The 15,767-nt window shown below is 36.0% G+C and overlaps 1 protein-coding gene and 1 long non-coding RNA gene across 2 annotated transcripts in view; one reads left to right on the top strand and one right to left on the bottom strand.

Moving 5' to 3' along the window:
• The window catches only part of LOC129266489 (sushi domain-containing protein 2-like), a 51,538-nt gene that overhangs the window by 15,435 nt on the left and 20,336 nt on the right, over positions 1-15,767 (top strand). Inside the window, exons 3-7 of the mRNA XM_064104230.1 lie at positions 7,121-7,213; positions 8,907-9,146; positions 11,230-11,379; positions 14,007-14,169; positions 14,872-15,132. Coding sequence (XP_063960300.1) covers positions 7,121-7,213; positions 8,907-9,146; positions 11,230-11,379; positions 14,007-14,169; positions 14,872-15,132 — 907 coding nt within the window. The remainder of the gene's footprint in view (positions 1-7,120; positions 7,214-8,906; positions 9,147-11,229; positions 11,380-14,006; positions 14,170-14,871; positions 15,133-15,767) is intronic.
• On the bottom strand, positions 832-2,464 carry LOC135155160 (uncharacterized). Its single transcript, XR_010294504.1, has 2 exons — positions 2,060-2,464; positions 832-1,767 (listed from the first exon to the last, which is right to left on the bottom strand). It is a non-coding gene; the product is annotated as an uncharacterized LOC135155160 (long non-coding RNA).

The following is a 15,767-nucleotide window of genomic DNA, read 5'->3' as shown; positions in this document are numbered from 1 at the left end:
GACTTTTTGTGATAACAAATGCACAATTTCTATAAAAAAACTTTACTAGATTGATTTAGATTTAAATTTGCTTATTTCCGTTCAGCAAAATAAACAAAATATAATCAAAGTAACAGTACATATTCAAAATAATACAGACAGTTTAATGACGTTTCATAACAAATATTGAAGATGAATTAACCGAACGGAGGGGCTTGGCAAGAAACTATTATCCAATCAAATTTAAGGATTTCAGTAGCTCTTAACTGTTATTTCAAATTTATGAAACGGACTCCTGAACTTAAGACCCACAATTTTTCAGCAACTTTATGAATAATGTGTGACATATTGGGGAGTCGGCGCCTTTGAATGTTTTGTTAAAAAATATCGCTGTTCATCATCATCATCATCATCATCATCCTCATCATCATCATCATAAATCATCATCATCATCATCACCATCATCATCCTCATCATCATCATCATAAATCATCATCATCATCATCACTCAACCCTAGTCAATGATGACCCGGAATTGAAGTCATAGGATACAGGAAGATCCAGGTGTCCGTTTCACCAATGGCAACTACCATGGAAACCTTGATTATGATTGGCTGCTGAGCCCTGTTACCATGGTAGTTGCCCAGGGGCGGATCCAGCCTTCGCCAATAGGGGGGGGGGGCCGGATTTTTTTCAGCCATATTTTCCCCGATCGGCCGCTCGAAGATGATTTTTGGTTTCTTTGAAGGTGTAGTCCTAATAGTCACTTCTTAGCTTTATTCGTATGAATAAACATAAATATATAATATCTGTCACATGGAGACTTAAATGATAGAGATTTAACACATGCCATTTAGCATAAAGAACAATCATCAGCGTTTATTTAGCACAATTAGCATTAAGTGAATATAATGTCTCACTATCCATACATATACCTCACTCCAACAATGATGGGATTAGGCCCTGAATTAGCCTATCTATCCTTCACCACTTGGCATATAATTTTTGTATGTTTGGATATCACTTTAGTATGTAATATTTCTCATATACCATCCTATACTGTTAGTCAACTCTCAATTCGAATATCATAAGTTCTCTATACCGGTCAATAAACGAGTTGAAACGGACACCAGAACTGTGTCGAGTTTTAACTCATACAATCAACTTCTACAATCAACTTCTACAATCACCTTCTACAATCAACTTCTACTTCTTTAACTGGGCGTTGTGGCGTGCGCCTGTAATCCAAGCTGTGGGGAAGTTACAAATTGATGCAGAGGTTCGAGGTTCGAGCCCTGGTCACGTCTTTCGGACGGTGACGTTAAAGGTCGGTCCCAGACGTAAATAATCATATCTGATTGATACACGTCTGATAAAACTCAAATACACACACACACACTACAATTAACTTCTACAATCAACTTCTACAATTTGTTCAGTGCACGAACTCGAATATATAGGCCTTCTGGCCTGGGCCACTCGCCCTTCAACAATGAAAGCATCGACGAAAAAATAAAACAAAAAAACATTGTCTTAACTGACAATCAAAGAGTTATAACGTCTCAGTTCAGGTTTTCTTCAACTGACATCTTTTCTCTGTATAACAGTTTCATTTCAAGCATTATCTGGCTTTTATACAGCTCACCGGTTCAACGATTGATGACAGTCTGCCTTTAAATCGAAGGTTTGGAACTGCCGTGCGGGTGACTTGACTTCGATGTAGTTCAAACCGCCAACTCAGTCATCCAGATTATGTATTTCGTCCTAAGTCCCAACATCACGTGCCATCTACATTTTGAGAATGCACATAACATATTCTCTAGTATGCATTCATTTATTTTATACATGTGGAGAATATAATTGACATACGTAACTTCATATTCAGTTAACAATTACTTACATGCCTTAATTGTCTTTAACAAAACGAAGCATTTGCTCATTTTAATAAATTTCAAGTTTGAATTGTTACAAATCAAATACAATATTTTATCCTAGTTTAACACAAGTTCAGCCATGTCTTTAAAGCATTTGAAACTAACTTAATTATAGTAGCTGAATTACAAAAGTTTCATTTGCTTACCGATGGCTTGAGTTTCACAGGCTTGAAAAATTGTTAAGTTTACACTGATGTAACAGGCTAACTCTTCTGCCCTTGGATAAGAAAAATTAGTAGTTCTTGCATAATATTAGCAAGTTCAAAAAAGACAAATTATCTTCAACTGCGTTTTCAGAGCAGCCAGAACCAACTCTCCTTTCCTCATGGCGTTCAAGTTGAGGTGTGTCCACTCTCTGTACACTAGCAATCCACATACAATGTATAACACCCAATTAGGTGTATTGCTATGCCTCCTATTCAAAAGACACAATGCTAGGCCAAGACATTTATGTCTTGCACAGCTGAATAACTCCTCACCATCAATGGCACACTCAATAGAAAACTTTCTCTCTCTCTCTCTCTTTAAATCAAAGATATTGCATTTTCAACGTGACAATATCATAATCCTAATTTATATAATGCGAGCGCGATGCTCGAGCTATTTTTTTTGTGGAAATATTATGTAGTTTTTCTTAAAAGTTTGATCATTTTGGGCAATGTTTGCTATCCTAAAAAAGATGTGTATGCAAATGAATAATTACTACGAACGTGAAGCGCGAGCAGAAATGAACTGATGGAAAAGGTACCTGTTAAAGACTGCTTGCTGTTAGCCATGAAGACATTACATATTATGAAAAACAAATAATGCTGAAACTTTTTAACATTTTGACAGGAATGAAAATTCTAAGCACTTTTTGTAATTTAAACAGATAGGTATATAACTAAACAATTGATGCGAGCGCGAGCGGAAAAATTCGAGATTTAGACCTACTGAACGAGACACTCTATTCAAGTTTTGTAAATAATGAAAAGGATGATTAATTGGGGATCTTCCTTACATTAATGCAAGTGTAGAGCGCGAGAAGAAAAGTTTGATATACGTTTTGAACTGAGCGAAAAGGTTCCTGTTAAGGACTGCTTGCACCTAGCCATGAAGACGTAACATATAATAACAATCAAATAATGCGAGCGCGCTGAAATATTTTGTCATTTCTACATGAAGAATGTACAATTTTAATCAATTTTTTGTAATCGTGAACAGCAGTGGCGTACCTAGGATTTTCCAAAGGGGGGCAAATTCGTCCGTAAAAAAATTTGACAAGCAAAAAAAAAAGGTCTTCAACCGCAAATAAAGGACATTTCGCACCAAAATAAAATTGACAAGCAAAAAAAAAAAAGGTCTTCAAGTTCAAAGGAGGGGCCCACTTTTGGCTCGTCAGGGGAACAGTTTTGACTTGTCGGGGGGGGGGGGGGCAGAGATACGTCCCTTGCATAATTATGTTGTTCTACGCAACTGCCTTCATGCCATTCTGATTTTTGTTTGTATAAATATGTTAACTGAAATTGGGAAAAGCGCGTTATAAATATTGAGTATTATTATTATCATTGTGATTAGTTAGGGGGGCAGTCTGCCCCCCCTGTAGGTACGCTAATGGTGAACATGATAGGTATAACTAATCAATTGATGCGAGCGCGAAGCGCGAGCGGGAAAAAAAATCGAGATTTAGACCTAAAAACGGGACACTCTATTCATGTTTTGTAAATTATGAAAAGAATGAGTAATAGGGGATCTTCCTATACATTAATAATCAGGCGCGGATCCAGGGGGGGGGGGGGGCCGAGCCGGCCCCGCCCCCCTATTTTTTTACAACCTGCAGAAAAAAGTGTACTCTTTAACTTGATAGAAACTATGAAAAACAGGAAGAAAAGTAAGAAAGAGGTATCATACACATGATGTGTAATTTACAGCCTCGTTACGGCCGGCCCGACACCGAAAGGAAACAAGAAAAAGGTGAGGGGAAGAATTGGAAAATAGACTTTATATAAAAATTTTCGCTCGCGCTTCGCGCTCGCATTGCCTGTGTAATGAATCCGATTCAAGAGGATTAAATAGCACTTATATATCCAGTTCTGAAATCAATTTGCACACAATATTTTAGCTCACACATCAAGCTTTCATTATTTTGTTTGATTTACACTAATTGTTTATATATATCAAAATTTTCACCTCGTGCTGCGCGCTCGCATTTTTTGATTTGTGAGTTACCTATCCTCTTTGGAAATTCTTACCAAAATTTGTCAAATTGCTCCTTTATCATGTCAGTATATCAAAAAATTAAGCTCGTGCTTCGCGCTCGCATTTAATTGTTTGAGACACACAGCTTGTTCTCTACTTGAATAAAAACGCGCTTGGACTGTCCAGTTTTCAGGTCGGAATATCAAAAATGTTGAGCTCGCGCTTCGCACTCTCATTATTTAATTGGTGATACTTGCATCCTCTTCATTAATCACTAAAAAACAGTCCTAATTGAGTCCCTTTTCACGTAAAACTTCAGTCTTTAGTTAGGACTACCCCCTGAAAAAAAAAAAAAAAAAAAATCAGATTAATGTTGAAAAATGTTGATGAAAATATATCTTGCCCCCCCCCCCCTATTGGCGAAAGCTGGATCCGCCCCTGAATAATGCGAGCACAAAGCGCGAGCAGAAATTTTTTGATATTGTAATCTGAAACTGGATAATGATTTAAATAGAGAACAAGTTGAGTATCTGAATAAATATGCGCGCGCGTGCTTCATATTTAGACCTAGAATCTAGGCATTCTAAATACATCTTTCATCATCAAAATCAAAGCGAGCGCGAAGCGCGAGCTTAAACTATTTGATATTCCGATCTGAAAAGAAGAGTCAATTTCAGCTCTATATTTTAAGCACTTTGTAGGAAAATTGTGAGGTGGATGTGGATCGCACTTAATAAAGAGCTGATATTTTTCATTATTCTTACTTTGAGTCTTAACATAGGACCGGGAGATCCTTAATTAGGACATGCATATGAAAATGATGACCATCTTTCTATTCCTCTTGCTAAGCGCGAGATGAAACAAAAGGGACAATTTTATTATTGAATTAATATCTTATTCACTAATGCCTATAATGAGGGCGCGAAATCTGATGATATTATGGCCTGAAAACTGGACATTTCAAGCACTTTGTAATTATAAATAGGATACATCAGTTAATACATTTTAACCATTAATGCGAGCGCAAATCACGAGCTAAAATTTATGATAAACTGTCAGGAAAAGGGGATTTTAAGTAATTTGTTGTATAATCAATATTAAGACCATGGGTGTCAATCGGCATTCTTGGTTGGGGGGGGGGGGGTGATTGACACAAATGTTCTTGTGGATGGGGATCTTTCAACATTACCCCCACTAAAATCACAGGTTAGGACATTTGGGAGTGGTTGATATGCATGGTGTTCTTGGAAATTTCTTCATTGTTGCAGTGTACTGTTCTTATATAATTTTTTTGAAAATTCAATTTGTGTTACAAGTAAGCCTATTCTAAACTCATACGAAAGAAAAAATGAAAAAAATTGTCTGGACCATGTACAAAGTGATCTGTTTATTGAGCATGATGTATACAACTTCTCTCTTAAATCTAACCCGACTGGCAATATCTTTTTTCTTCTTAATGCATGATGATAAAATGCAGATTCGGACCAGCACGTTTTGTTAGATATGAGCAAAGAGAAATTCTTGGTAGCTTGTTAATTTCGCGCATTGGAATTTGGTTACAATTACTTTTTATGACAGCGATGCGTGGCGATTTACTTATTTTACATAACAAAAATGAAGTGATATTCAACGTTGAAGATTAAATGGGACAAACATCATGCACTTGGATGTGGGGAGGGGTAAATCTGAGAAAAGTTATTTGTACTTTTTCAAGATCTACCCCTCTGGGATTTACGTCCATGAGGTTTTCCCCGTTTATCTTGCCATCCTTTTACTCTCGTTTATTTTTCCACACTTTTGAATTAATTGATTTATTAAAATTCATTTATTCACCAATGGTGGGATGGAACACCTTATCAACAAAAGTTGTTTTTCGTCGGGGTCCTTTTATGTCATGTGTTAAAAAATATCATACACATAAACATTTCATTCTTTTTTATCTTGAACCTCCACCCATCTGTTTAAAAGTCCTGGAAAAGAATGTACACAAATTGCGAGGGAAACAAACTGATTGATGGCATACTAATCATCACTATAATCATCATGATCAAACTTTTCATTTTTTCATCATCAATATTATAATTTGTCTACTCTAACTTATTGGGGGCATGATAATACAGGCCATCCCCCCACTTGAAATATTGGGGGGGGGGGGGATATACACCCAACTCACCAATCATAATGCGAGCGTGTAGCGCTAGCTGATACGTTTTGAGAATCAGACCTGGGGGCCGTTTCATAAAGCTGTTCGTAAGTTAAGAGCGACTTTAAGAACGACTGGTGATACTTTCTTACGCGCTAAACCATCGCCAATTTATTATACCATTTACCACAAGAAAGGATCACCAGTCGTTCTTAACTTACGACCAGTTTTATGAAACGGCCCCCGGAAAAGGGTATTTTGAAAACTTTATGGAATACACGAAAATAATAGGTACCTGATAATCAAAATTTGCGAGCGCGCAGCGCGAGCAGAAATGTTAATATTCATACCATAAAACTGACATTTTTACAGAGCACTTTTTAAAACAAATTTGTAAATCACACAAAATAATGAAAGTTCGATTTCCGAGGTGAAATATGGTTTGTATATTGACTTCCAAACTTGATATTTAAGCTCCATATTGAACAAGATATGAAAATCATCTAACAGTCAATGCGAGCGCGAAGTGCGAGCGAATTTTTTTTATAGCTATAATGACATGAAAGATTCTTTTTATTTTCCAAGTCTTCCTCTTATCTTATTTTATTCACTCGTCTTCCTCCTCTTCTTTTGTCTCCTCTCTTTTCCCTCTTTTTTTGCCCTTTTTTCCTTTCTTTCCTTCCCCCCCTTTTTTTGCTCCGCCAATAGAGAGGGGGAGGGGGCGGGCCCCTCGCCCCCTGGATCCGCCTATGATTGCCATTATGACAAAGTTACAACAGTTACATGTCCTTTATACACATAATTGTATATCGTAAAATTTGAATTTATTCGTTTTCGCTGTGATAACCTTACTAACTCTCTTTAATATTTTATCATATCTATTCAGATAAGTGATAATGGAGTCATTTCGTTTGACGATGCTATTTTCGTAGAGTCGAGCGAGTCTAGATCTAGAAATCTACCGCTATATTACGATGCAGTAAGTACTTTTTATCAAATATTTCACGTTATTGAATACATCATAGCATTGTGATACAAATGAAATGCGAAGTCTGGCTAAGTTTTGGCTTTGCTTCCATGATGGTAATAATAATGTTTGCAAGGTCAACAAAAGCCATCATTTCTCATGTATCCAACATTTGGGATGAGAATTTGAATTGCCCGGTTGATTTTGTGGTGGAGTTTGGCGTTGTCTCGAAAAGAATGATATAATTGTGGAATTGAAAACAATCTAAACTATCGAACTTTTTCACAATACCCAAGATTAAATAAATTTTACAATTAAGCGTAATTGTATAGTCTATTTTTTTTATCTTTGCAGTTTTTATTCGTCACAAAAACAACCAAAGTATACAAAACATATCGTTGCACTTCAATCAAACAGAACATTGATACAAACTGTGTATAAGTACATACAACATATCCTAAATAAATTGTGTACTCAGAATAATTTACAAGTAACTTGTACCCTAGTCCTGCCGACAGGACGATCCATTAACCGAAAAAGAAAAGGGGTACGGTAATACCCGTCGATTCACTGTCGTCCTGGCGGCATCGCCGGGGTACAGCGCAACCCCCAAAATATGACATTTTAATGTATTAACATGACCGAAAGTATGACATAAAAAACACCACTACAACATTAACAGAAGATAAAACAAACTCACAAAAAGACGATTAACACAGAATACTAATCTACAGTGGTTAAAATTCATGCAATTGAAAAAAAAAATTTATGTTTTGCCATTTTACATTGTGTTTATTGAGTTTGTTTTTCTTTTTCACAATAATTTCCTCGTAACTTTAAGATAATAATTAAATTGTTTCAAACTAGGGAGAGTCTCTTGGTATTTACATCGCAAAATGAATTGTTTACCAAGTAAAATTAGAAAATTAAATGCTAAGGTGGATTGACTTAATGGTTCTAGTAATGCAAATAAAATAGTATCTCGTGAAAGGAAATAATTAGGATTAAAATCAGTCACTCTCATACGCAACGCATTCCAAAGGATGCTATTTTAGGGCATGCAAAAAACAAATGATCTAATGTCTCGGGTGTCGCATTGCAAAAATAGCATAATGCATTGGTTTTCTTTCCTATTTTTATGAGCCATTCATTTGTAGGTATTAAGCTATTTAAAATTTTACAGTGTGTGATTCGAAATCTGGTGTCAATAGTGATTCGTAATGGAAGAGTGAACAATTTGGAAGTCTGTTGCCTATCGTTATTGTAAAGTTGATTAAAACGAGTAAACACCTTGGAGGTTTCGGAGTTATTAATATTTTAAAAAGTGCGATAAAATTGCTTAGTCGATATATTCTTAATTTGTCTAAATGCAGATTCACAGAAAAGAGAAGGGAAATCCCCAGGTTCTTTTACAAGATGATGGTAGTTTTGTTGTAAAAAGAAAACTTTCCATTTTCCTGGCATTATTTTATAGCAATCTAACAATTCAAAATACTCAGTAAACTTTAACCCCTTTTCTTTCGCTTCCCTCCAGCGTAGTGGGCGTCCAAATTCATCTAACATATCAGTAATTTTAATGAATTCCTTTTCTTTTATGTTTGGTTTATAAATAGATTTTCCTTTAAATGTGTCTATTGCAAACTACATGTTTGTACAAAAAGTTGATCGTAAATATTACTTGTATCCTTTTGTGTTATACCCCTAGGACGGTGATGGCACGGTAGAGGACCCGGACGCTATATTTGCATTTTGGTCCGACGTGGATATTACAGGCGATGGCGGGAATATATATTACCGTGTAACAACAAGCCAACCAACACTCGATAAAGCAACAGATGATGTCCGCAAGTACTTCCGGAGCAATGTCAATTTTAGAGCTCGAGTCGTTCTTGTAGTCACGTGGGATCAAGTCTCGTTCTACAACCAACATGGTGACCAGGACCCTGTAAGAGTTTCCTTTACTTTAAACTTATCTTTAAAATCATTTTATCATTAAATTATTTTTAAAATCTTGAATTATTTTGTTTGAAAAAGAAGTCGGTCAAGTGTCTTGGGCCCCTTCCAATTCACCACTGGTACTGGTATAATGTTAAGTAAGATTTCAATTAAACAATCAAACCAGCTGATCATTCTAAGATTCGGAGCTGATGTCATGATGAAAAATTGCAAATATGTCGTTTGTCTACGAACAACACTGCTGTTGTGATTCACCGATTTTTGACAAAACTTTGACATGAAGGGCTTTTGACAATATATTCTCTACGTACCAGAAATCGTCAGCATATTAGTTGCGAAAACTGCCTAACTATAGCAGCATGGACATACACACCTACGAACCAGCCGTCCGCATAAATAATGAAAGCGATGTGTCTTTTAAACAGTTTAAACAACTGTTTAAATCTTAAGCAACAAAGTTTAATTTTCAATATCTAATTGTCAATAAATTACACAAGATTGTTTAAACGGTTAAACAAATACTGTAAGGTTCATATAGTAAACAGCGTTGTATAAAATCTTAAACAGCGTTCTTACTGTGTATCGAGACCGGGGTATTTTGGAAGTTCATACGGCCGGGGGGGGGGGGGGGGCTCCAAGGCCCCCCTTGAGATCTCGGCCGTCGACAACGCGATCGCGCCGAAAATTGGCACGCGGGTTGTCTGGGACATAATCTACAAAATTGTATAGTAATTTATTTCATGCGAATATTAGGTGATTATTAGGTGCAAGAGCGCTATATAAATGAACATATTTTTATTATTATTATTATGCTAATTTATGCATAATTAGTATGCGAAATCATACTTTTTCCTCTAACTCCCTAAATAAAGCTCCAAATTTTTTAATTGTTGGTATAAAAACTCTTTGTGGTGTTCTTAGCAAGTGTATATGAACAAAATTGCGATATCAAATCATTTTCCTATGTATAATATTGTTTTTTTTTTAATTTCCTATGTATTTCTTTGTTTTTTACCTTATTTTCATTGTTTTTAAAAGAAATTTTTGGGGACTCTTATGAGATCATAAAGCGCATAAAATAAATATATTTGCATTGACTTTGTACACAAAATCACGTTTTTGAGCAATTTTTGGCCTGACATGCACTTACATGATGTTGCGTAATTTCAAAATCACGTACCCGGGTGACGCAAAATTTGTCTCAAAAGTTGGGCAAGATTTGTAAGTAAGAAGTCAGCGAGTGGCGCGGTCAAAAAAAATCGCGGGGCGAAAATATTGCGCGAATCGTTGAGGGGGATGGGGCCTCCGAGCCCCCCGGCCTAGATAGGGTTAACGCCTATATAGCTTCAGGGCTTCTAGGCACCAGACCTGTCTTTTACCTCTAGGGAAAAAATCGCAAAAAAATATGGAAGAAATGTCCTACAATTTCACACACATGCAGTAACAGAAACCACGTAGGATTTATGAGCCATTAACACTGCCTACAATATAACTAATCCTCGTTTAAAAGTGAATTCCCACTAGCTAGCCGCCCTTTCACAAGGTAAAAAAAAATATCGTAATTTGAATGATTCCAGTGAAAAATAAGGCTATAATGACGGATTTTTAGCACGTGTGAAACCAAATTGGAACATGATTAGAATCACGAATTCAGATTCTACTCCGGAGGTGAATTCCAGTTACGTTTCACTCAAAATACGTTACGGATTTTGCGTGTAAAAGGCTTGACCTCCAAAATATATTTTTGAGGTGGAGCTTACGTGACCTTTTTAGCACTTCCGTAGATAATACATTTATTATGCACTCATCGTAGTTTGCATTTGCGATGCAGTGCTTTGATTGACAAGTCACCAAGGACACATACCGCCTTCGCTCGGGAATTCGAATTCAAATCACAGTTTTCGAGTGAGCGTGTGAAAGGTCCGATGATTCTAAAGACGAATTACAATAATCATTACAATGATTCACGTGTGATAAGGTCCTAGCATTTTAATCCTTATATACCGGTAGATCGTTTAGACGAGAAATTAATCCCTACCGTATTATATTTCTCTCGTAATCTCATTCTATAGAGAAATACCTTTCAAGTGGTCCTTGTTCATGACGGCCATGATTCTTTTGTTCTTCTTCTTTACGATTCCATCAACTGGGTTGTTGGTACACTGATGAATGGAGACCCCAACACTGGCCTCTACGGTTCTTCCAAATTAGGCATCGCAATCGTAAGTGCCCTAAAACACACGGTTTTAGCATAATTGAAAATACGTATATTAAAGCAAGGTATAACCACTGGATGTACAAGACATTGAAATCATTTCAAAAGATAAATTCCAAAAGGAGCTAGATCCACTTTTGGTGTTTTTCTGTAGGCCTAAATCAAGGTTTTTTAATTATCCCCTTTCCCTAATCCACAGCTATTTCATTTTTATATATGTGACCTACATGTACCACCCAAACCATCAATGAGTTGCCAGGTAGGGTTCTCTGTCAATAGCCAAAATAGTTATTTAGTCTCCACAATCCAAAAAAAGAAGCTTATTTTACAGAGCAATTGTTCTTCTTCTGTGAAAATTTAAGTCATGAAGATGAATAAAAGAAAAGAAACAAGATTTTCTTGGACACTACTTTTTCAGACTGCTTGTAAGTTTCACTGAGATTACACAGTATGCACATCTCATGCTTGAGTGAATCCCAAACTTCACACCTTGTTTTTTCCTTTATTTTTTAAGCTCTTGCTGAATTTCTTCTGCATTTAATCAAGTACTTGTAATGGTTATTGTTGGTCAATTTGAACATATCATATATCATTTTAAAGCTTAGGAAATGAATTTTCAAGCTCAATAAAAATCTCAATATTCATTTTGGTCGACTTATTGTTGGTTTTGGGGTGGCAGGTTACATATATGATAATGCTATCATATAAGTTAGATTAATTAAATCATGTTTTTAAAAGTTTATCATTCAACATCAATTTTTTTGATTTTTTTTAAATTTTATTTTCATGGATTTAGATTCTTTTGGAATAAACCTTAGTTGGATGTCCATTTTTGCCAACTTAAACATGTTTAATATTGGAAATCGAAAACGAAATATATGAATATTTTTTAAAAAGTACAATTTGCATCTTATCTGATGTTCATCCATTGAAAATTTTAAAAAGATTAAAAAAAATATTTTCTAAGGACGGCGCTTTTCGATGTTGAAGAAGCTAAATAAAAAAAATATTCATAACAATAGTAAAATTATGTTATTTTCATTCAAGTTTGCACAGATAGTGTGAACTTGTAACCACAACAAGTACCTAAACATTTGAATTCATAACATTATGTAAAGTAGTAAAATTAACCAATTTCAAATGACCTGGTAGTGGATTTAGCTCCTTTTTGAATAAAACTGTTTTGGATTTAGTTCATTTTAGAATAAAACGCAAATTTGCAATCAATCTTTACCAGTCTTCCCATTTTTTTTTTCAAATGCGATATGGTGCTTTTGATTCCCATGTCTAGAATACATATATTCACATTAAAAAAAAATCAATTTGGTCAAAACTGAATTTAGCTCCTTTTAGAATGAAGCTTTTCATGTTAAGAATTTGTTTGACGTTAGTGTAAAGCATTTGCCCTTGCCCCCTTTTTTTCTTCAAATTTTACTTTAGAAAATCAGGTTGATATCAGGGTGGACCTCTAAGGAGTGTTAGCTTTTTTTTGAAAAAGAAATGAAAAGGGAAGTTCACCCGGAAAAAAAGTTTATTGTAAAAATAGAAGAAAAATGATAAAAAATATTACCGAAGGCTTGAGAAAAACATCAAAGAATTAAAATGTTATCAGAATTTCAATTATCCGAGCAGCATTCCTACATAGCGAATGGTAAAAATCAATGAAACGTCATTTTCTCAGAATATTGAAAATGGTTTTTATTATACTTTTTCTATATCAATGGACATATCATTTCACACCCGACCATGAACATGATGAAAAGAAAACAAAATTGAGTCACCAAGAACCATAAAAAAAAATGAAATCCATGCATTTTATATTAAATTACATATGGGGCAACTGCTCGCATATGACGTCACAAATCCAAAACTTAAAACTCTAATAACTTTCTTGATCTTTAACGGATATTCATCAATTTTTTTTCTGCTATTTTTACAACAAACTTTTTTTCAGGGTGAACTTCCTCTTTAAGTTTATCACATTATCGTTACTAGTACGCCTGACAGGTAAAACATACACCTAATATTCTAAATGTTTAATGTATTAAACCGAACAATGATAATGATAATAATAATAATGATGATGATAATAATAATAAAAATAATTTATATAGCGCTTCATTCTTTGGTTTCTAAGCGCTTTACATTGTAATTATTATCACCCCGGTCATAGGATCCATCACTGTTCCACACATAAGGTGCACCATCTCCACTCCCTGGGGAGTATCCTAGCCAGGCAATCGTTTATCGATGCACACATACCAACATTGACTTTCACATCCTACCGGTTACCAATTTAACACCTGGGTGGAAAGTGACAAACGTGGATAAGTGCCTTGTCAAGGACATTAGCGCCAGGTGGGATTCGAACCATCGACCTTGCTTTAATAGTCAATGACTGAACCACTACACCACGACACACTCCAACATTTACCCAGAATATTTGAGAGAGATTCGACTTTAAATCATTTCCATATTCTTTTCGTAATGAAAATATACCTATATAAACCAAATACAAATCATGGTAGAAGAATATATAATGGACAGAGCATTATGATATACCCCTGCTTCTCTTTGTCAACTACAAACTTTAACCACCTCAAGAACATCCACCTATTTTTTTTTCATCATCAGGTAGGGTTTCTAATGGCGGACGGTGATATTGCAGAAGTCTTTACCTACGATCAGGATACGTTACTGATTTTACCATCTGATAGCAATGTTGAGGTCAATGGAGTTTATGCATATAAGATTGACCAGCCCTCGATCATCGATCCTTTATGCAACCCTTCTAAAGGTAGGCTTTTATTTGCAAGTCAATGTTGTTTATTATAGTCGATAATTTTTTTTTAACATTGTTCTAAAGTTTAAAACAAAATTTCCGTAACTTCGCCATAACACCCAAACTTCTAGATTTCAATAAAGTTTAACTCAAGGCATTGCCGTTGCCTAAACTGCGTATGACTCAGACTCCAACCTTGAATAATAGACTTCCCACTTAAACATAGATGGCCTTCAGGAAGGCATTCACATACAAAGTCTTTGGGAATGACACAAGTTAATGGGTTAACTTACCCACACTGTAATGCACTCGACCCAGGTGAGGTGAATGGGTACCCGGCAGGATTATTTCCTTGAATGCACTGATCGCCGGTGATGGTAGCTCGAGCTAAAGCCGGGGTAATAATAGCAGCGCTTTGTATCCTCAGGCAAAAAGCGCTTTATAAATCCAGCTATTATTACTATTATTATTATTATTAACTCTATCACAGACACGGCAAGCGCACGTGAAATACTATGTACTTAGAGATAGACATTCAGGACAGGTATGGAGTCAAGGCCGGTTAAAAAACCTTTAGTCATTGTAGGCCTACACAATCATTACTCGACCAGAGGACAAGGTCAAGACCGGCAAGTAATAGCCTCAATGCCGGTCACCTGACAATTCTTTTTTTTTTCTAGACTAAGCACGAAAAACGATTTATTTGTAAACTCCTAGATTTAGCCATCGCACCAACTCACTCGGGGATGATGGGAGGTGAACGTATTTACCTCTACGGGCCGTGTTGGGTGCTAGAGATTATGACCTGCGTCTTTACGTATAACGATGACATCATCCAAGAAGTTAACGCCACTGTAGTAGATACCAATGAGGCATACTGCATTCCAGATCCATTCTTTCTAATCGGTGATGTCATCATCTCTGTTGTAAGAGAAGGCGATCATCACACCAACTCACCATATAATGTGCATACAATCAGTAAGTATTGCTTCAGTTACACAATCCAAACTGACTTCAAAAGCATAATCGAAGTAAATCGATGTATGTAAAAACATACATATCTGATTGACATTATAGAGGTTGCTTTCAGACGGGGTTAAATCTCAATCTTTTGATTATCAATGAGAGGGATATCATTACCCGTTAGGATAATTCACACATGCGTGACACCCGGGGGGGGGGGGGGGCACTTACATTGACGAGTGGATACCATGCGCGACCAAAAAACACGTAAAAAGGATGTCTTTTTCAAAATAAGGCACGTTACGTATGTAACGTAATAAGGGTGTCAAAACAATAAAATAATGAAAAAAGGGTATCTATTTCGCTAGGAAAGGTATGTGTTTAGGGTCAAATTTGCGAGAGTATAAAAAAACCTATAATGTGTTATAAAGGATGTACTTTTTGTCCCGGCCGTCAGCACTATAGAGTCCGATTTGCGCGAGGTGTGGGAGGCTGGGCCGTATACCCAATGATGTAGGTAAAGGTAAAATCGACGACCGACGTCCGTGACATAAATAAAATATTGCTGTACTTGTTTAGGGGTTCAATTCAGGAATACTTGTCAAGGGTAGGCCTATCGTTTTGTTTCCAATACTTGTTAAGGGTAGGGT

Source organism: Lytechinus pictus, chromosome 8 (genome assembly GCF_037042905.1).
Source record: "Lytechinus pictus isolate F3 Inbred chromosome 8, Lp3.0, whole genome shotgun sequence".
NCBI classification, from domain to species: Eukaryota; Metazoa; Echinodermata; class Echinoidea; order Temnopleuroida; family Toxopneustidae; genus Lytechinus; species Lytechinus pictus.
Note: the sequence above shows the minus strand (reverse complement) of the source record. Positions and strands in the feature narration are given on the sequence as shown.